Genomic DNA, 23153 nt, shown 5'->3' with positions numbered 1-23153 from the left:
AGAAGCACAAGTGGTTTTAGATGGTTCATGCATGTCTTAGGAGAGGGCTTTTCCTCTTCAGTGATGCCAAGGGTCCTAAAAGAATGAAGCCCTAGGTAGTATCTAGCTTGTCTATTGGCAAACATGGCTCAGTGTACCACAGGCACTGACACTTCCACCTGTCATTTTTAGGTTTTGGAAAACCAAAAATGTACAATTTGCCACAGCAAATATACACAGCACCAAGACAAGAGTGATTGGAGGCTACTAGTTTCAGTCACATTGTTCACATAAACAAGTGTATATATCTCCCCCTTGACTAGATACAATTAATAATTGTATTTAAATATGATGTAAGCCTCTAATCTTTCACAGTAAGAAGAGACATGGATGTACGTACATGTACCTATATGCATGAAACTGTAACAAAGTTCAAGCTTTTGCACTCTGGCTGTTTAAAGACTGCCCTGGCCTTTTTAACATAGTACACAAGACATTGTGGAAATTGTGTAGCATGACATATATTTTGTAAGAATCCAAACCAACAGGGTGAAATGAACAAAACATATTAAAGTAGCCACAGTTAGCTGTTCTCTAGGTTATAAAGGGTATCATTGACATTTCAATACCATTTATAGTTAAGTAACTTCATGTCGGATGTCACATCTACCAGTTCAGAGAAGGCTGCCAATTCATTAAATATTTATGTACTTAGAGCACTTACTGTGTCTTTCCTTACAAGTTCAACTAATAGAATCAGGCTGTCCATTGTAAAATACTCAAGATTATACCATTAACGCAATAATATGTTTGCTAGTCATGCTACAACAGAAGGTTTTATTTAGGTCATTTAGAGAATTCTGGCAACTGAACTTTTGCCAGCTCATGGACATAATCTTCAAAGTATAGGCTGCATGTAACTCAAATACAAGTAATACTTTAATAGCAATAACTTACAGATACAAACTAATGATGAACTACAATTTCACAAAGAATTGTAAACATTTTGCACAACTGTCAGTCCTGTCTTTTAGCAAAGTGCTCTTTTGATGATAAATAAATTAAACAAACACATAGCTAGAATGGACTACTTCCAGACAATACAAAAAAAGGTGTTTCTCTTTAATAAGTCTTGTAAACATATTTATGGAGAAAGCCATAAAAGTGTCTTGCAGGCCAACTATACTTACATACCTGGGCAACAAAATCGTCTTCAAAATGCTTTGGATGTCATTTAAAGTTTAAACTGAATACAAGTACAGTGGGTATCTCAGGGGTACCTCTTTAGTCTCATGTCCCTGAAATAAATGAGTTAACTGTGACTTATCGGCAGTTGTGTCATTGAATGGGGTAGCAAAGGCTGGAGTCCAAGAGCAGAAGGTGAATGAGCTACAAAAATAGAAAGATTTGCTGGTCAGCCTAACTAGAAGTATAAAAAAATATTACTTGTGAGTACAAACCCAACGGCACTGATATGGCTGGGATACCAGCAAGCAGCACCCATTTCACCTGCTGGTACTAGCGCTCCTTTCTAGAATGACAGTTCCCCTCCCATGTCTTTATACCCTGGGCAGTGCCTGTTACCAGATGAACTCTTTTATACATACAACTTTGCAGTTTGTGAGGAAGGTATCTTATTACAAAAATGCCTAGTCCCACTGAATACAGTTCAAAACTATGCATAAAATGGGCCCATTGCAGCAAAACGACAACAAAATTGTGTGGTATCTTAAAGAGCCACAAATTTCATTACGGCACAAGCTATTGTGAACTACAATACTTTTCAGATGCATCTGCAGCTCCCTAAAGCTTATGGCTCGCTAAAGATTTCATAGCATTTAAGATGTCATGAGGCTTGCTTTATTATAATATGAAGCCCTTTACAATAAAGCCTTATTTGAAAGATGAAAGCTATTTAAACTCTGTCTAATTAGGCCTTCTTCCTTTCGATTTAAGGAAAAGGTTCTAGCTTGACATAAACCTTTTGTGTATGCAGGATAACAGAATTGTGGTGAACTTTAAGTGCTATATAATGAGTATTTTTCCCCCATAAAGTTTTGAATACAGCATTCCCGTACAGAAGTCCATAAGAACATGCATTTTTTTAATAAAAAAAAAAAGAAGTGTGAACATTTTTAAATGTAAAAAGGTGAGCATGAAAATGTAATTTGGGGAGGAAAGATCTGTGGGTCATTATTCAGAGATCCTCTGCTACAATAAAGAGCCCGAGATATTGTCAGTTTCAAAGGCATGGTCAAAAAAAAAAAAAAAAAAAGCCGTAACACGCAAAAGGCCTAAGCTTATGCAAGGCTATCACTTATTTCCCCAAACTAGGGACCAGAACTTGCCAAACAAAACAAAAAAGGTATGGTGTACGTCTGCACACACGGAAGCAAAACCAACAGCTTTGACATCCTGACTTATGGGCTATATGCTATCATGAGCACAGAGAATATATGGAGAGTTTTTGCTTGCTTTCCAAGCAAAATATTTTTTTATCAACCTCTCTCTGCAGCAGAGTACTAGGGACAACAACCTGAAAAGCTAGAATGCATTTGTCATCTAACAATTTTCTATCCTGCCTTTTAGAAAAAGTCTCAGAAGGTGGCAAACAATATAAACGATAAAATATACAAAATATTCCAATCAAACACAGAAAAACAGTACAAGAATTTGCCAAGAATACCAGACACAAGAATGAGTGTCTTTTTTCTGGCTGCCTGTGGGTTGCATGGTGCCCAACCCTGAGCAAAAGGGTGCATTTCACATTTTCTTCTCTCAAGTCTATGAAGTAATTATCGCATGCTACTGTACCTACCATCCATGAAATTATGCAGAGCATTTAGCATTGTCGCATCCTGGGGTACATAGGCCGAGTAGCCCATTTCTTCTAACATTGGTGGAGAAAGCCTGGAAGGCTGGACTGTTGTAATAGGAGTAGACGAAGAGTGATTGGGGCTAACGTGTTTCTTGTGGCGTGCTCTGCAGTTTTGAAACCACACCTAGGCACAAAATGGAAAGACACAAAAAGATGCACATCATATTCGTTATCTGGCATTTAACTACATCAAAGAAACAAAGTATTTAAAACCATTGAGGGCCTCTTCCATATAAATGCCAGTGCAACTTTTTCCCTGTGTGTGCTCTTTACTGAGGCCAGGTAGACCCAAATTAAAAATAAGATACATCGAACTTTAGTACAACCAACAAGTTGGGGGAGCTTCTAACATGGGCTCCTGGTGTCAGTGTTCACCACGGGTCACTAATCACTCACATTGCTGCTGGCACATGCAAGACAACCCTAAATTATGTTCCTTCAGCAATGTGAAAGTATGTGATGGAAGACATTAGATGTGCATTTTCTTCCTAAAGAAACAACAAAACAAAATCAATGTTTCAGGACTGCTGTAAAAGACATCACACAAGGTCTACTCTAGCTAAGGAATACTGATCAATAGAAAAACTGTTCTTTGGAGCTTTATGCTGCTGAGAAGCTCTGCTCACAGTACTTGTGAAGTAACTGCAGTACAGTTACCTGTATCACACGCCTGCTCAAGCCTGTTCTTTCTGCCAGTTTTTGGAGTGTTTGTGCATCTGGATTGTTGTCCTGAGCAAACTGTGCTTGCATTACCTGGAAAATGCAAGAAGTATTTTTTTATTTTTAAACTGTAATTTTTTTTTAATGTACTAGCCAGACTGCATAAGTAACAAGATGCAGTCATATAGCTCCAACCTCCAACAGCAGTTTTGAGGAGTGCATTGTCCACATAAAAGACTTCTAAACCACATCAAGGCAGGCTAAGCTAACCCAATGACCAGATTAGCTCCAGCACTAGAATACAACATTACGTGAAAGAAAGAAAAAAATCAAAGCAAGATTCCAGCTTATTTGTTACTGAGAGCTGGTTTCATGTGACGACATCATCATTATTCAATCAGATCATATCCATTTTATGTGACACTTGTATTACAAAAATGCACCTTCATGTGGCAAGAACTAGTTGTTGCCCTATCAGGGCCTCCTTTACAAAATGTTTGCAAATATGAACAATGTTAGTATGAAACAGAACACGGAAGAAATTAGAAATGGCTATAGTAATTTTTGCAAAGGCAAGGCGCATTCATAGCACATATACACCACAGGGCATGGTTAAACGTAACCTCCTGGTGAAGTTACCATGCCCAAAAGTGTACTGTGTGAATCCTACCGTGAAATGATTTTTGAAAATTAGCTTTTACTCTTCCCTACTTCTTTCAGGAGCTTATTCAAGTTGAAAGTGGAGTTTTGATTAGTGTATATTATTGTTAATTTGATCTCTAGTTCTGAACTGATAGTTCAGGGACACACAGACAAACTATAGTATGCCATAAGCCCTTTCTGATGATTATAAAAGAGATAAAGGGCCATTACTTTACATTTTTTGAATGAAAACCTCATGGCCATTTTGGTGTCGAAGAACTGAAGTTTAATTGAGTCAAGATACTTCTACACCTAGCTGTAAACTACTGGAGTTACTGATGGTTGGGTAGACAAGTCAACTGAATATTCAGTTGTTGATATCAGTACCCCAAAGTTATGACTTATATAAACTCAAATGGTCAATATTGTAACTGGACTTCCCCTTCCTTTCCTTCCCTGTGTCCCAAAATCTGCTCCAGAGAGTTGGGGGACACTACAAATATTTGAGGTGGTGCAGAGAGCTACAGGGTGAGTGAAAAAAGGGAAGCCTGTTATAAGAACAGAAATCTGTTGCACAGTGGGATGAACATCACTAGATGCAACAAAATGGGCTGAACCCAGAGCTACATGAGTGAATTTTCATGCATAAAATATTCCTACTGCTATAAAGGGCAAGGAAATGAGATTCTTGTCAATTCCATTAACCACTGCAGTCCTTTGAGAAAATTGTCAAATAATAACTCCAAATTAAAAAGTATTACATGTGTGTAAGGCAATTAAATGTTTGCTACCTAAATATTATTTGGTATTTTTAGATGTGGAAAAAAAGAGGTGCTGTTTACAACTTTAAAAGTAGAAGACCTAAACCATGGGTAGGCAAACTAAGGCCAGATCCGGCCCGTGGACGGTCCTGGAATCAGCATGTTTTTACATGAGTAGAATGTGTCCATTTATTTAAAATGCATCTCTGGGTTATTTGTGGGGCATAGGAATTCATTCTCCCCCTCCCAATATAGTCCAGCCCCCCACAAGGTCTGAGGAACAGTGGACCGGCCCCCTGCTGAAAAAGTTTGCTGACCCCTGAACTAGACTCAGTGCATAAATAGTCCTATGGCTCAGATCAAAACACCTGTTTATGCACATGCAAGTGCTTTCCTGAATCTGCTGAAGCGAACCTATGTCGTATCGCCTGAGCAAAACTTCAAATACTGCGTCTGAAGCTCCTGTGGTATTATTTAATAGATGCTGGTAGAGGTGAGGGAAAAGCTGTTTTGAGGGCTAAAAGCTCTGCTGTACATATGGAGCTTCCTGTGTATCCATTGCACTACCTGTTGCAACATTAAGGCTGCAGTCTTATGCCTGTTTACATGTCAGTAAGCCTCACAGAACTCAGTGGGCTTACATCTAAGTGGACACGTCTAGGACTATATGGAAGGCAATTTTAACATTCTGAACAGACAGGCCATTGCTTCTCACCTAAAAACTTAAACAGCCACTTTTATGTACACATAATAATGTGGATGTTAGGATCCAAAACTAGGTTATTTCCCACATATGTAAGTAATACCAGAAATACCAGTACACCAGAAATAAATATTTTGAATAGGAACTGAAAACTTTTATGTCAGCAAACTTTAGATTAATTTCCCCCTTTTTCTGTTCAATTTTTGCTTTCTAATTGTTTTTTATCAATAGAAATGTACCTAATCCTGTTTTATTAGACTGCTTTTAATTTTAAGAGATTGTAAAGCAATGTGGAAGTTGGCATTTTGCCTTAAAAGGGGTAACTTAAGATTCAATGTGCATGGGATTTATTTATGCTTATATGGCAGCAAAGGTACTAAGCTACTGAACAAGAATGAATTATAAAGCAGAAAGTGGAAATAGGCAGGTGCTAGAGTGGTTGTGATAAGGAACTGCAAGTTTATCTACCACAGAACAAAAGTAGTTAACGGACCTCAGGGGTAGCATAGGAGAATGTGAACAGGTTCCTTTTCTATTGACATTGTTGCAATGCAATCCCCCCCCCCCCCCCAAGAGCACAAAGACATCAGTTTTGCAAAGTTCATACTGACCCCACCATTGCTAAGCTTCAGCCTCTGCTTATCTGAACTTGACAGTGATGCCTGTGCTGAAGAGCCATGGTTTTGATTGCCACTTGGGTTTGGCAGCTATGGTGAAATGCAAGACACTGAAAATATCTGTTTCCTGTAAAGTTATATTCTGCACATTTTCTAGTACTTCTCTTCATGTTACACAGAACTGAAACTATTTAGTCTCCTATTATAATTATGTGTAGTGATGGAAATGTCTGGTTTAATGAATTTCATCAAGTAGTCAAAACAGATCAGCATTTACATTTCCACTTTACAGAATTACCAGCTGCCTTCTGGGAAACAGAAACGCTGAAGAGTAACTATTTCACATGGAACAACAGCTAACACTTGCAAGAATATTCCAGAAACATGCTGTGCCCTTGACACCAGGAGAAATATCTGCAGTGGAGAGAATTTCTTCATAACCAGCTATATTTAATATAATTATTAAGTGATACAGAGCATAAAGTCATTATACTCCCCCCTCCCACCCCACACCAACAACCCACAGCTGTCTTTCATTAGAGGCATTGTACCATGCCAGGGCTCTACCTGAAGCTGATCTGCTGTGAAACTGGTCCGCGCCCTTTTTGCTGGTTTTGGGTGATTAATGTCTTGTTCTGTTAGCAACGCACCTTCCATACTGATACCATTACCTGAAATTAAAAAGAAGACAAAGTCGAAGTTTTGACAGTACCAACACCAGTCATTAGTTACAGACATTACGCTAGAATGGACTTCTTGTATTAAGGATATACTTGAATATGGAATTATCAATTTTTCATTATTTTGCAACTCTACATAATTATCTTGAGTTTGTACCAGATTTGGTATTCCATTTTTTAAGCATGTTTCAGATCAGGGTCCTGGCTGCAAGCGCAGGCCTTCATTTTTATTTGGGGGGGGGGGGAGGTGTAGGAAGAGAATCCATGAACCACCAAACAGGAATATGACATGGCCTTGATTAAAAACCAGTTTTATTCTGAATCGAGTAGAGAGAAAGAATGCTAAATGCTATGGACATTAAAAAAAAAAAAATCAAGCTCCTTATAGTTCTTGTCAAGGGCTAAATTCAGATCATTTAAACTACAATCCAAATCCCAAGTGGGGAGCAGTAGAGCTTAAAAGGAGAAGCAGAGTCACCAGCAATTCACACTTGCTGGTCTGGAATGGGAAGAGGGAGCATGAAAGTTGCTATGGCAGAGCTGGTGCATCAATTGAGCCATCATGTGATGGTAGTGGAGTTGGCTCAGGGTCCAGCAGATCCAGGGTGAACCCAGCCCTTCCCCAACCCAGTAACACTCCATTATGGAGCTCTCCACAGTCTGCCACCAATAGAGATCTTGCTGCTGGCCCCTTCCTCCAACTAGCACACTGAGTGGGAGAGATGGTTCTGAGGAGAGTATGGGAAAACTATAGACAATCCAACTCCCACCCCCAAAACCGTTTACAAAGTGGTTTTCAATTACAGTGTAACTCTATCCGCCCAATAAGAAATGTTTACTACACCACTTCTTCGCAACTGTGGATCAAATGGAACTACATTGTTTGGGAAGGACAAACATGTACAGTGGTACCTCTGGTTACGTACTTAATTCGTTCCGGAGGTCCATTCTTAACCTGAAACTGTTCTTAACCTAAAGCACCACTTTAGCTAATGGGGCCTCCTCCTGCTGCCATGCTGCCACTGCACAATTTCTGTTCTCATCCTGAAGCAAAGTTCTTAACCCGAGGTAATATTTCTGGGTTAGTGGAGTCTGTAACCTGAAGCATATTTAACCTGAAGCGTATGTAACCCAAGGTACCACTGTAATGGACTTGGGATACCATGCTTTGAAAAATCTGCAATCTTCAGGAGCAACAGTGGTGCCCCCCCTTTTTTAATGAAGTGCAAACATAGCACCGCTAGCATCCACCTACAAGCAATTATGGCAATCTGAAGTGGCCTGAGTGGCATGGAGAATTTTACTTTGCCAATGCCACAGATTAAAAACACTGGAGGAAAGCAGAGGAGAGGTAAAATGCTCCTTAGAACAAGGGTGAAAACTACAGGTGACCAACTCCTCATGCAATTGCATGCATGCTACATTTATACATTAGTTACAGAGAAAATGATCAAGTTAATCTGGTTTCCAGAACCTACTGGGGTGTGTGTGTGTTTTTCCCTCCACATGAAACAAACAAACAAAAAAAGGAATACAGCCTAGGGACCTAACGTCAAGAAGGAGAGTTACCATTTTCAACTTCTCGTTTCAGATTATCCAACATGCAGTCATAATGTACCCTACAGAGGACTTTCTCTTCTACCAAAGCAAACTCCTCCCCTGTGGAAAGCTGCCTTTTGCAGGAGAAGCAGGCAAAGCATGCCAGGTGATACACATTTCCCTTAGCTCTTCGGACCCAGTCAGTGGAATGGATATGCCTGCCGCAGCGAGAACAACGAGTTCCATACCGTCTGTAACAAAAGAAGGGAAGAGAAAATAGCAGCCATTCATCATACAACCGCCACTCAAGTTAGATTATGAAGCTACATTGCGGGTATTATGAAGTTCATCATAAATGCTACTAGTCTCATTGAAAGCTGGGATTTGCTTAAGTTCCACTCAACTGCTTCAGAAAAAAAGGAGGATTGCCTGACTTTGCAATTAATGTTTGAACTTTTGAGATGATGTTCCCTTATGTATTCTTGTGGGAATCATAAGAGATCTCATAAGGACAAGTCATGCCGCTTTGAGGCAAGTCAGCCCAGGAGCCCTGTTATGTCATACACATAGTGTTACGCGAGATTATATATTGATGCAGCAGGGGTATCTTTTTAAAAGATTGTGTTTAATACTTGCTATCCAAGACAGAAAGGTGTTGAGTCAGGCAGTACCCTACACCTTTTTATTCTATAGCTTTCTTTTAAAAAGGTATAGGATATTCCTCCTTACTCCATACATATATTACCACTCTGTGTCCAGGAGATGATAATTTATTACCATTAAGAAAAATAGGAGGGCAACTAATGTTTAATACACAAAACTTTGTGCAATAAAAAGCCCAGCACAAAAGCAGCAATGAAACTACAAAATAAGTGCATCATAACTCAGCAAGAACAGTCCATATAGCTAGTCAACACCATGGAAAGTTTTTTCAGCAGTCGGCTTAGACAAGTAACCAAAAGAATGTGATATTCTTGTGAGGTGGACAGATACCTCTGGGCTAAGTTCTAAGAGTCAGTGGAACCATCAAGACCTACTTTGCTCCATCAAACTCAACTATGAAAAAAACAGAGGGAAGCCATAGTAGCGTTTCCCCTCTTTAGCAATGGAGGGAAATATGCAGAGAACAGCTGCTCTTTCAGGTACAAAGAGCCTAGGCCAGAGGTCGGCAATGTGCAGCCCACACTGGCTGTTTAACTGGCCCATGAGCCACCCCAGAACTGAGCTCCCCTCTTGGCGAGTCCTGGAGCACTGTGCTAAACCAGCGCAGTGCGGTGTGGGGACTCACTTCTGCAGCACCGGAAATCATGTCTGCGCACACGCAGATGCCGGAAATTGCAGGCGAGAACCCAGCCCATGGAGGGCTCTCTGCAGGACTGATTCAGCCCAGGCAAGGTAAACCGACCTCTGGCCTAGGCCATTTAGGGCATTAAAGAGGTAAAAAGTGGGGGGGGGGAACGTTTGCAATACAGGCTGCATTCACATGGGGGTTCATTCCATTTTAATGACTATTAAGTTCCATATTATATTTGCATTTTCACACATAAGCCACCTATGGAACTATGGTGGAAAATAGTGCAAGCTTTGTGCTCATTTCTGCGTTATTGGCTTTTGGGGGCAGGGGGACGATCTGTTTATAAAAAAAACACATGGAAATGAGGACACTATACTCCACTATAGTTCCAGTTGTGTGAAAGCTAAATAAATTAATAATAATAATAATAATAATAATAATAATACTGTAATAATAAATTATTTATACCCTGCCCATCCTGCTGCATTTCCCCAGCCACTCTGGGCGGCTCCCAAGAGATTAATAACAGAATAAAATATCAAACATTAAAAGCTTCCCTAAACAGGGCTGCTTTCAGATAAAAGTCAGATAGTTGTTTATTTCCTTGACATCTGATGGGAAGGCGTTCCACAGGGTGGGCACCACCACTGAGAAGGCCCTCAAATGTAATTTGGAAATTACTGTATTTTTCGCCCTACAGGACACACTTTTTCCCTTCCAAAAATGAAGGGGAAATGTGTGTGTGTCCTATGGGGCGAATGCAGGCTTTTGCTGAAGCCTAGAGAGTGAGAGGGGTCGGTGTGCACCGACCCCTCTCGCTCTCCAGGCTTCAGGAAGCTATCCGCAAGCCTTGGGAGCCCGCGGGAGTTCCCGCCGGGCTCCCTAGGCTTGCGGATAGCAGCCTGTTCTATCCATCCCAGCCCCGCACCTGGGGAGAAATTTTTTTTTTATTTCCCCCCCCCAAAAAAAAAAACTAGGTGCGCCCTATAGGGTGAAAAATACGGTAACAGTTAGGTGAATGTTGTGAAAGCAGACAGCAGAATTCTGCACCAAATGAATCCCCAAGTAGAGTGCATTGTAGTAATCCAAATGAATTGTTACTAAAGCATTATAATGGCAAGAGTCTGACTAGAGCCATTTTACTACAATATTTTTCTGCTGTTTAGACACTATTCCCCTCCATCGTTGGCACTGAAACAGAAGGACAAATGAGCTGAGAATGGGAAGATGTTGAGAATTAATTCTATTACTCTCACCAGTGTACAAAACAATGTCAAAAAATCAATGCAAGTGAGCACTTGGTGTATTTCTGAAGAGCACCTCACAGTTTCACATCTGTAGACTTCATGGATCTGATAGTCAGTTTTAAAAACTGTTTCCAAGTTCTTTCTCTTGATTTTTCAACAGACATATTAGGTGTTATTCAGGATGAAAGGCCAGGTACTTTTATTACAGTCAGAAACCCCAAGCACTTTAGATAACAAAGGGTGAGTTTCTCCTTACACCTTCAATGGCAGTAGCTTACTCTAGCAGCAAAGTATTTCCATGTTTTATCTTGGTCTGCAAAGAAGAAACGGGAGTAGTTTACTCCCCAAAGTGTTGGCATGCAACAGAAATACTTTCCTTCTGGAGGAAACAATTGCAGTTTGCGAGAGTAGATGGAAACAGGAAGATGGCAGTAGGGCTTAATCGAAAACATTTTTTGAAGTTATAATATTGAGATTGATTTCATCAGATTGCAAGTAATTCCAGATAACTACACTCTTCCAGCCATGCTCTATCCCAGACCACCCCATGACACTGTTTGTTGGTGCGTGCATATATATATATATATATATATATATATGATCTTCTGCAGCAATTCTTTCAGTCAGAATAGGCTACAATCCTTTAATTGAGTTCCATTTAAAAGTGAGTTCTATTTAAAATACATAGGATATGCATAAGATTCTGCTGTTAGATGGACTGGAAAATACTCAGCTTTGAGTATGGTCCAGCCTGTGGCTCGCTTGTTGTATACCTACTTTGAGTTATGCAATCCTTAAATTAAGAAGGGGAACTGTTCCTTAAAAGATTTATTTGGTTTCCCAATTTCTGGCATGAATGCTGCAGGTTTTGCTTGTTTTGTGAAGGGCCATATTTTTTCAGATTTTTTAAATAACTAAAAATAAACATTTTCAATAAAAAAAAAATTAAGAGGACAACAAGATGGAGAGGGAATGGTTCAAGAGCAGCTACCCAGAAAGTAGCCTAATAATGGCTACCAAATGACACTAAAGCAGGGATGGGGAACCTGTGTCCTTTTTGGGTATCGTTGGGCTCAACTTCCAACAGTTCTTGCCAGCTCAGCCAATAGTGTGTTTCAGTTATGAGCACTGCTGTGCAAATAAGCCCTCTTTGTACTAGGATGTGTCCATGCACATAAAACACAAAAATTCATGGGTCTACTGTCATAATCTTAGTATTTTGTAATTACAAGATACCACCTGCCCTATAAGAGGAAAGAAGAGCGATGGAGGGAGGCAAACAACATCAGGTATGCTCCAGTTGACTGACCCCCTCCAATAGGGACAGTTTTACATTTCATAGTTTCATATTATAAACCACCTAGAATGCTTTGACAGAAAGTTGATGCATACATGCAATAAACACATACGTAAATAAAGCATAGTATACCTGAAATAGTCTAGTTTGCAGAAAACGTCTTTGTCTTTGATATAGCAGCTGGTGTGTCTTCCCAAAGAAGTCCTACATACACTGCAAGAGAGACACCGCACATGCCAGCACAAGTCATTTACCTATGAAAGGAGAAAGAAATTTTACATTTGGTAGCAGTGATTTAAGCAAACTATATAAACAGGGCTTGAAGAAATAAAGTTCACAGTAATACTTAGGACTCTCAAGTGTGAGAATCCACAGATCTAAAAAGCAATCACAAATGGAATTTATAATACTACTAGTAGTAATAATAATAATTATTTTACACTCAAGAGGGGCACAATTCATTGAGAAGTTCTCCACTACAAGCCCTACTGACACAAATGAGTCATGCCAGAGCTCTGTTTAATGCAAGGAAGAAAAGCCACTTGTGGGAATCCAGAAACAGCTTCTCTTCCCAGAGGGACTGTGCATCTACAGTGACCGAACAGAACAACACAAAAGCATCTTAAAGGAGAACTGTTTTGTTCCTGGTATTCCCCAATTTTATTCGAGGGGGTGGCTCTGTTGATTTTCCAGTCCTGCTCACACAATTCACCTGAATAAATAAGTTAGCAGCAATGGGTTATTTATTTTCATGCAAATGAGCAATAAGTATTCATAAGTCAGCATGGGCATAAAAGACTTGAGGCAGAGGCCAAACATACCAATTCTGATTTAGATGTATAGATGTGATTTTAAGGCAGCTTTCAGAAGGAAACACACAAACTCTAGCTCCTGCTCTCAGGGTTTAATTTGCCTCTGGGCGAATTAAGACTGCAAGTGTCTTCAGTCTCACTGGTAATTTACCTTTGCTTACATAGCAAACAGATATACTGCAAAGTAATAAAACAAGCTTCTAAAAGGTAGAGAAGGGGTAAGTATTCTGGAGGGTGAAGCTCCCATAGGCCTCCTCCAACACCACCCCTGCTGGTCAGGCTATAACAAGGGTGACAAAATAAAAATATAAAGGTGTAGCCTTTACTTGAGCAATTTTCAATGACATATTACATGAAAATGAGCTAGCACAAACATGCCCCAAGTCAAAAGCTAGTCAAGACTTTGGACACAAGTTTATATTCAAGTTATTCAAGTTATTCTAGCCTTTAGAATAAGTGTTTGTGTAAGCTTTAACAGAACATTATGGGAAGAGGGCAACATAGCACGGATGACTATGGAGCTGTTTAATCCAGAAAGGCAGTATTAGCTGACACCATATCACCTTGAACTGCACTTAAGGGGTGAAGTTGCCCTGCAGAGCTTACCATTTAAAGCATGAGAAAGTGAAACACTTATTCAGCTGCTTGCTTATTATGAAACTTACCATGGATCATTCACAACCGTAGTGGAGGTTAGCTTGCTTGGCTACATTAAATGATGGAGTTGATGAATGATCCATGCTCTCAAACCAAACAGCCGATGTGCAATTGTTGTAGTTTATCACATAGCAAACTATATCCTAGCTGCATTTATTACTTGTGCTGACAAGGTAATAGACACAATCAGAGTGAATTGTGTGAACAGACATGCTTTAATCCTCTGCTAGATCAGTGGCTCCCAAACTTTGCCCCATTGCTTTCTTCAACTCATCCCCAGTGCCCTCTATAGCCTATCTTATAAAAAGCATTATTCAAAACAGTGGTTTGCACAACCCACCAAAGATGATAACACAGTGAAACTCAAAACAGTAGTAATTTTATATTTATTCTGAAAATATAAAAAATAAATTCATAAACTCTAAGCTTGTAATTTAAAGAATATATAGCAAACAATATTGCATGAACTTTTTTATTGCATTATTAATAAAAACAAAAGGGTGAATGAAATCTATAGCCTAAAATATTTATATGTAGCTACTTACCAAACAAACACAAACTTTCACCTACCACAGATATACAGTAAGGGAATCAGTTACCTATTACCAATGATTGGGTACCTTGCAACAATTCAGAATTGCAAATAAAAACAAATGTGACCAAAGGAAATGGCTTTGAAAGTGATAAGAGCAATAAAACATGAATTACCAAGGTGGTGTTTTTTGCTCTAGTGCTCTAGCCAGGCCTTTGTAAAGAAGCAATCAAAGGCTTTGGAGTGGCATAATGCCAGCACCCACCCTTACCCCCACGCCTCTTAGTCCCGTCCTCCCCGGGGAGATACCATCCACTTGGTGAACCACTGTACTAAGTTTTAATAGCAAGAATACAGTTTTCAGAAAATTTGTAGCTCAGTCGATTGTCACTTGGCGATCTGGTAATAACCCAAGATACAGAACACTAAATAGATATATTAGTTGTCCAGTAAGCCATTTCAAAAATGCCAACAGCCTTACTAAAGAAACCCTATGAAACAAGAATTTAACGTTTGATAAAGTTAGAGGGATGATCAAATCAGTGAAGTCAGATGCTGAAGGAAAACTAATAGTCCTTGATGGTAATTCATCACTGTATTGATTTTAAAAAATGAATTTTTAAAGTTTTCTGTTGTTTAAGGTGCAGTGTTGTAACTGAAAGTTTGGAGTTTTGAATACAGTTTTGAACTACCTTTGAACACATAACAGTCACGTAACTGACTTACCATGACCTTCTGAAATGAGCACGATGTACACAAAAGATACATAAACAACATTGCCTAAGCCTTGAAACAGCATAAACAATCCTACCAACTGTGATTGAACCCTGCTTGCAGAGTTTACCATGGCCGATTGTCGGTGGTATTTGCTGTAACTGTATAAACATATTCCCCACGCTAGAAGAATTTACCAGCATGCTACAATGCAACACTCCTGTGTTTGTTTCTTCAGTAATAGGAAGAGGGAAAGTATTTGCCACATTGTTTTCCCCGAGTTGGAAACAAAGTCACATCAGTGAAAAAGATTAACTACCTAATTCACAAACAAGCATTATTCTCTCTCTGACTTCACCACCAGTGCTAGGAGCAGCAGTACGGAGGGCTATGGAACATGTTCATAACAACTGAAGTCAAAGAAGCACAGAGCTTCAAGGGTCCCCGATCTGCTCCAACTTCCCAATGCCTCCAATGAAGAAGAGTCCATCAGCTCCCAAGGAACCATGCTACAGCGCTGAACAGCTCGAGAGGTTTCTTCTAATGCTGAACAATTGCAATTTCACTCCGTCTTGCACAACAGCCTCACGTCTCCCATTAACAGTCTCTCTTCTAGGGCGGCTAAACACAACCAGCTCTTTCAACCATTCCTCATAGGATTCGGTATCTAGACCCACTTTGATATCTGGATTGCTCTCCTCCGAGCACCCTCCAGCTTGGACCTCTTGATGCGCGGCACCCACAACTGGACACAGAACTCCAGATGCAGCCTAATCATCACAAGTTTGATCTGCAGCATAAACAATTAATAGTCCTATGTAGTATTACCACTTTATCCTTGAAGTCTGCATCATGTTACTTTTTAATCAGCAGTTGGAAACATTTTTGGGGACCTCAAGCTGTTTTATGCTAAGGGTTCACTCTTCATTCAAGTGTTTGACTAGGATCTGGAAGACTAGGATTTAAATCCCCACTTGGTCATGAAGCTCACTAGGTGGCCCTGTGCCAATCACAAACTCTCAGCCTAACCTACCTCACAGGATTGTTGTGAGAGAAAGAAGGAAGTGGGGGGAGAGAATATATACATGAGCTTGAGCTCCTTGGAGAAAAGGTGGGGTCCAAATGTAGTAGTAGAGTAGTAGCAGTAGTCATTGTCACTTCCGTCCAGTATATCTGAAGGAGCGTCTCCACCCCCATCGTTCTGCCCGGACACTGAGCTCCAGCGCTGAGGGCCTTCTGGTGATTCCCTCACTGCGAGAAGCCAAGTTACAGGGAACCAGGCAGAGGGCCTTCTTGGTAGTGGCACCTGCCCTGTGGAACACCCTCCCACCAGATGTCAAAGAGAACAACAACTACCAGACTTTTAGAAGACATCTGAAGGCAGCCCTGTTTAGGGAAGCTTTTAATGTTTGGTGCATTACTGTATTTTAATATTTTTTTGGAAGCTGCCCAGAGTGGCTGAGGAAGCCCAGCCAGATGGGTGGGGTATAAATAAATTATTATTATAGCTAACAGGAATAGTGGTCAGGGATGATGGGAGTTGTAGACCCAAAACATCTGGAAGGCCGAGTTTGCCTATGCCTTTGTTATACCAAACTTCAGATGACAAATATCCACACGCATATTCTGTGTGCAGATATACTGTAATGCTCACACACAATAATTCCCCAAATGTACCATGTTGGCAAGATAAACCCAAAAATTATTTTTAAAATCTTGTTTCATGCCTGCTTCCTAAATTCACCCTACATTAGCTGCCAGGCAATCACAGAACTTCTGGCAAATAAAAAAGGAAGAAAGAAAAAGATGCAGAATAATCCCCTTTCAAATACAGAAGCCAGCAGTTGCACCTCCATATAATATTCCAATTATAATCAAATATTAAGAATATCAAATGTAAATTCAGGTTGGCTTTTAATATCTGGCACCTCAAAAAGAAAGCAAGGGGGAAAAAGCACCACAAGAAAATACATATCCAATTGAGATTTGTTTTCTGAGCTGGTGGTTATGATCACTGGGGATTTCAGAAATTTTGTTTCTTCATCCAAATTTTGAAAACTGGTAATTTACTTTTATGTCTCCAGCAAGCTTAAAGCAAGGGAACACATTTATTTCTAATAATGCAAGTGCAATCTATTTTGAACACATAACCTCCTTAGGTTATCTGGCCAGGGCAGATGAATAATTAAAATTTTATATTCAGCCAGGAGAAGACCTTTTACTAAGGCACCATTTCATGAACCAATCAGAATAAAATATATGCATTCTACAACAAGTGACTCTGCATTATGCTTCCAGACTTGTTTATATTCAACTTTCCACTTCAGATTTTAAAAGTATGGATGCTATTGAATGCTGCAATTCTACACACATTAATCCGAGAGTAAGTCCTATTGCAGCCAATGAAGTAAGCTCCTAGGTAGATATTTATTGTCTTGTAAAGTGGTATTTAAGACACTTCAGGAGTGAGCAGGAAAAAACTAAGCTGTTTCCTAGTTTCAGCATGGCCCAGATTTGGAGCCTCTTATAGGAATCTACTGACAAACTCAAGACAGTCTGATGATTGTGAAATCCAAATTATCTGGCTTTTTACAACAAAACCAGACTTCAGTTTTGATTAGTGCCTACTAACCCATGATCTAGTGCACATATGACATTTATAATCCAAATAGGAAACTTCACTTGAGTAAGGCAGCTTTTAAAACCTGCAACATAATTCGGAGTTTGAATTTGTCAAAACAGTGGCCCTGTTTTGTAGCAAATATGTGCACTAAACAAATGATCCTAAATATAACACCAAAGGTTAAGACTAGTCCAGTAGTCAAGGAAACCAATTCTGACTGCAAGGAAATAGTGTTGCAAATTCAGTGAGCAAATCTCCCTAAATCTGTAGTGATTTTAGCTTTCTGATTTCTCAAATATCCAAGTAAAGTGAAATAAGTTACTGTTTCTAGGAGCAGGGTGGGAAACCTCTACAAAGGCCCATAGCATTTTCTAGCAGTACTTTTTGGAGGTGATTTCCTGCAAAAGAGCTTAAAAAAACAAACTCGTTCAAAAGGTACTATTGACCCAAGAAGCGGGCTTTTTAAGTAACTTTTCATTGATCACCTGCTGGAAAGCACAATCTCTCGTGGTCCAGAGTGTATCAGGAGGTGATCCCTTTCAGGAGAGCAAAAAGCTGGGATCCTGGCGGACAGATGGCCTTCCTTGAAGCCCCACTGTGAGCTCCAAGCCCATTCATTTCCCGCTCCAAGGCCCAAGCTTGCAAGGCCCTCCAACTCACCTTGAGAAGGTACTTGTCGATTATCTCCTGGCCGCAGCTGCTGCAGATGCACTTGCTGGGCGCGCATCCGCCCGGGCCCGAATTCAGCGAGCGCGGAGAAGACGAAGAAGGCGAGAGAGGGGTGGACGGCGAGCACGAATCCTCGTCTCCGGCAACCTCGGGGCTCACCTGCCACACGGACACGAGCCGATTAATACACACGGGCCTTCAACCCCTCCTCACGGGCCTGCTTCCCTCAGGAGCCTCTCCGAGGTTAACTATCGTCCTCTCCCCGCCGCCCAATCATTAGATCCAGCTGCCATGGCGAGCGCTCCCTCAAACCAGCCGCCTCAGCCCAGGTTCCCCGCCAATACTATTGATAAAATAACCGATAATAGTGAGAGGAGTTCCCCCTCGGTTCCTACTGCGGTTGAATATTCTCTCCCTGGCGCCCTTCTTCGTGTTTGTGCCCCTTCGCCCTCACAAATCTCCCTCAGAAGAGAAGCCAACCCGACCTGAAGGCCGCCCAGTGAGTGCCCGGACTGGGTCGGGGCAGGTGGGAGAGACCGCGAAGCCACGCGCCCGCCTGGCCGCCCGCTAATGCCCCGTTCCCGCCTTTCTCGCGCTGCCCACACACAAAGAGTCCCCTGTCGCCTCAGAGACGCCGTCTCTCCTTCAGCTCCCTTCACACTCGGAGGAAAGCCCGTTTCTCGTCGCTCCATCCCACCCGCGTCTCGCTGACTTACCAGCCCCGTCTCTCCCGCGCTTTTCCGTCTTCTCCCAGTCGCGGTCGCCGCCGCCGCTGCTACTGCTACTCGCCCACACTCCTCAGCCATGAGCCTCGGGAACTGCGAAGAAAGACCAGACGGCTAAGCTCGCCGAAGGCCGCCGAAAACTGAGGCTCGTCATAGGAGAAGGAAAGAGGGGCTGCCGACCATCCTTCCCTCCCCTCCAGCCAAAACTAAACGGCGGCAATTAGGGGGCGAAGTCGGCCCCGAGGCATAAGCGCTTCAATGGGGCCCTTGAGCACTAATTGCCGCTCCTCCAGCAGCAGCCCAAGACCTCGCCCGCCCGGCGCTCGTGCCGGGCACGATTTAAATGAAAATGCCTCAGCTTGCGCGGCCTCCAAATACCCTCCGCAATTAGAGCCCGCCTTGCCACTTCCAGCTTGGGGCCTCCGAGGTGTAAATTGCCACTTAAGCACTCGAGCCGAAGTCAACAGGCCGAGGGGCTGCTGCTTAGACTCGAGGATTTATTTATTTCGTTAAGCTGAGGGCACCAAAAAAAGGGGGGAAGAGGAAGAAGGGAACGTCACCAGAAGAGAAAGGAGGAGAATAGAAACCAGCCAGCTGAATTTAATTCGGGGGGTCATTAAACACAATGGCCCCCTTGGCCAATTTGGAGGGAGGGCGCGCACTTGAGGAAGCCGTTTGGCGCGGCCGAGGCCGAGCTAGGCGAGGGACAAAAGCGCTAGCGCCAACTGCGCCAGGGCGCTGCACTCGCCTCCATTAGGCGCGCGGAACAAAGCCGGCGGAGGGCGACCCTCGGCCCGTCAAGCCCGCGCCCAAAGCCCCCTTTAGCTAAGCAGCCGACTCCATCCAAAGTCGCAGTGCAATCCTGAACCCGATTACTGTTTCCAATGGAGCTTTGCTTCCTGGCAAGGGATGCCACCTCGATGCGGATTAATTACCCCGCAATCCCAGCGGTTAAGATGTCAGTGAATGTGGGCGATGCATGTCCGATCCACCTGAATCGCCAAGATGAAATGTGAGATAGATCATCTGGAGCGGAGGTAGCGGGCACTGCGCCCTCCTACATCATCCCTGACCATCGGGCGCCATAGCCGGGGCCGGGGCGAAACGGAGTCCGACCCGATCTAGAGCGCCCCGATCCGGGGTATAAATGGGTCTGCCCAGAGTGGCCTCGTGGAAGGAGGCAGAGCTAGTTTCGGGGATACATTCCTGACCCCGCGTAATAATTTTATCCGAGTTGCAGCTAGTCCACCGGCTCCTTGCTTTGCCGAAATCTTTGCGACGGAAGAGGCCGCGCGCCACCCACCGTCCCGGGCCTACACAGAAGCCAACCCTGCATGTTTCTATGGGACTTGCTCCCCACCGGCGTCTATAGATGCAGCGCACGATTTGACATTTCCCATGCGCAGGTAAGCAGTATAAAGCACAATGGAAAGAGGCAGGAAGGTTACAGCAAAAAGGGGGGCACTATCCCCCAGAACCCTTAAAAAGCCAACCCCAACACAACAGGCTCTATTCGAGCTCTTGTGAAAAATTTGCTCTGGTTTAAATGTCTTTTCGTTTTGGCTCAAGCAATGCTTCTATTTCCATCTGTCATAGGTGCTTTAGCTGAGATTCCTGCTTTGCGAGGGGGTTAGCCTAGATGACCCCCGGGCCAGGGGTCCCTTCCAGCCCTACGGTTTTATGATTCCAGTGAATAAGTATATTGCATTCATTTTTAGAATTCCTTGAACAGAGACTAGGAAATGCGGCGGCCCTTGAGGGTTTCGCTCACAGTCTGGTTTAAGGCTGCTTGCGATCACTTACCCCGGAGTAGCCCCATCGAAGGCAGCCGAGCTAGTTTGGAGGATTCTGACCGCGCCGATCGCCACAGATGTACGGGGGCCCCAAAACCGCTGGAATTAGCTGCCTTTTAAAAGAGGGGTGAACAGGAGGCAGATACGGGTCTGCTGGCAGGTTTTGGGTTTGCAAAGGACTCCTGGCTACCAACTGCTGAGCAGCAGCAACGAAAAGACTTGCCCACCCCCTCTAAATTATGCTGCCGACACGGAGGGATGTATGGATGCGTTGGTGGGTGGACCGGCCGCGAGCTCCCATCAGTTCTGATAAACTCAATGCAGATTCTTTCATTCTAAACGGTTTGGCTTTGCCACCAAAAGAAAAAGAAAAAAGTAGGTCATGCAAGCCTGACGTCTGTCACTCGCTTGCTTTAGGGACAGTTCGAAGCGAAATCGGGGCACGGTAAAAAAAAATCCTCAAAAGCCAGCGATGCCTTAAGGGACTACTCCGTTGTATGAAGTCGAAGCGGCGTCCTTCGTAAGAAGTGGAAGCGGTGTCAGTCCTCCGTGCACCAAATATTCGATTTCTCTCTTTCCCCTGCGGACGTTTCCTACCAAACTCGCGCGCTTTTCTTTATTTCTTTTTTCCCCCTTTTCAGCTGGAAATTCAGGTATTTGTTTATATTTTAGATCTACAGTTAAAAAACAAAACAAAAACCCGTAGCTTTCCACACACAGACGCACAAGTAAAGGGTGTCAAGCGCTTACAGACGTTAGGTGGAACCGTGCCAATTTGCCTTCAGGAGTGGAAGGGGAAATCGCTTCCACCACACGAAAAAGCGCATTTCAAAGGAAGAGGAGGGGTGGGGGTGGGGATACTTTATAAAATTACGAAATGTAATTAAAATTACATTTAGGCGGGCGGAATTCCTAGACGGGTCTTAAGCTGCGATGAGCAAACCGCTTAACGCGAAATATTCGCCCCCCCCCCTGCAATGAAATGAAACTACTCCGGAGCAAAGGGCATAGCAGCTGGTATCTCTGGGGGCAAATTCGGATCCACTCCACTTTTACACAGACTGCGAGGGAGGCAATCGGCTTAAGGAAAAGGGTCTCTCGTCTTCGCAGGGGAAAGAAGAGGCAGCGGGCTCACCTTTTCCGTCGCGAGGCGAAGCGCAGGCACGTCTTTGTCGTCCAGTTTACACACAAACATCTGGTTGCTCTTCCAATACATGGCACTGGGCTGCGAGCGCTCCTCACATACCAACTCCAGAAAGGACGGAGCCCCCACTCCCTCCCTTTCCGCGCAGGAGAAAAAGAAAAAGAAAAAGGGGGGAAAAGCGACTTGGGCGAGTTTCGAAAAGTATCAAGGAAAAGATAGCCAACGCCCGGCCCTCCTCGTCGGCCTCCAGTCCTTGCTCCCCCTCGTCTTCTCCGCTTCCCTCTTCCCGAGCTCCCTACCCGACTCCACTGATGTCAGACCCTGGAGGGGGGGAAAGTTTTGTTTTCAAGTGGGTGGAACCTCTTCCCGCAAAAGCCTCTTGGCTGGCTGCTGGAGCCTCACCTCCTCGTGTAAAACCCGCCTTCTGTACATGTTCAGATCTTTATCGCTACAAGCAAGCGCGCTCCAGGGAACGGGCTTTTTAATATATATATATAAAAGGAGAAGTGTGTGTGTGTCGGGGGGGGGGGGGAGAAGCACAGGAGTATGCTAACTTTGGATTAGTCACTTCACCTCTCTCTCCATCTCTGTCACCCACCCACCTACCCACCCCGCTTTCTCCCCTCCTCCTTGCCAAACCTTGCGCTTTCTATGTCCAGGGGACCCAAGCCAAGGTGGAGGGCGCAACAGGCAATCGCGTGGCTTCCACCATCCTTAATCGCAGCAGCAGAGATTGCATAAACCTGGAGTAGAGAGAGAGGAACTGCGTTGGCCTCAGACGGTTCTTTAGTACCGTCTCTCCCATTAAGGGAAAGCGGGAGAACATCTGAGGAACCCCAAACTCCGATTGGGGAAGAGGGAAAAGAATCAGATCGCGGGGAAAGCTAACTAACTTATAAAGTCTTGCGCTGGCGGGGTGGGAGGTCGGCGGTCGTGGAGTGGGAGACTGCTCCGGACACTCCCTGCTTGCTAAATTCGGCGTATCTCTCTTAGCTAGAGGCGCGACGTTTTCTTGACAGGGCGAAGCAGATCCCAACAAGGGCCGCGACGTCCCAAAGGACCGCTGCACCTTACGCCAAGCAAGCCCGTTTCTGTCAAAGCAGGGGGCGACAATCCGGTGGCTTCGCGTTGACTGTTTCTCGGAAAGCGTCGAAGGCAAGTCCCCCCCCCCCCCAATGTGTCATTCA

General features: G+C 43.1%; 1 protein-coding gene across 3 annotated transcripts; it reads right to left on the bottom strand.

Moving 5' to 3' along the window:
* Window positions 1–484: 484 nt before the first annotated feature.
* LHX8 (LIM homeobox 8) lies at window positions 485–22457 on the bottom strand. Of its 3 annotated transcripts, none has more exons than XM_083743110.1 (9): window positions 21958–22422; window positions 19021–19122; window positions 18296–18463; window positions 12430–12551; window positions 8490–8710; window positions 6808–6911; window positions 3515–3610; window positions 2798–2981; window positions 485–1368 (listed from the first exon to the last, which is right to left on the bottom strand). In XM_083743110.1, exons 1-9 carry the CDS (start codon window positions 22036–22038, stop codon window positions 1292–1294), a joined length of 1155 nt encoding a protein of 384 aa, XP_083599236.1. In that variant the 5' UTR covers window positions 22039–22422; the 3' UTR covers window positions 485–1291. The 3 variants fall into 3 exon arrangements, with proteins under 3 accessions (XP_083599236.1, XP_083599237.1, XP_083599238.1); XM_083743111.1 differs by lacking the exon at window positions 21958–22422 and adding an exon at window positions 20833–21418; XM_083743112.1 differs by lacking the exon at window positions 3515–3610 and having other exon boundaries at window positions 21958–22457.
* Window positions 22458–23153: the final 696 nt, after the last annotated feature.

The sequence above is a fragment of the Podarcis gaigeae genome, assembly GCF_964106915.1.
Source record: "Podarcis gaigeae genome assembly, chromosome: 6".
Taxonomy (NCBI): Eukaryota; Metazoa; Chordata; class Lepidosauria; order Squamata; family Lacertidae; genus Podarcis; species Podarcis gaigeae.
Note: the sequence above shows the minus strand (reverse complement) of the source record. Positions and strands in the feature narration are given on the sequence as shown.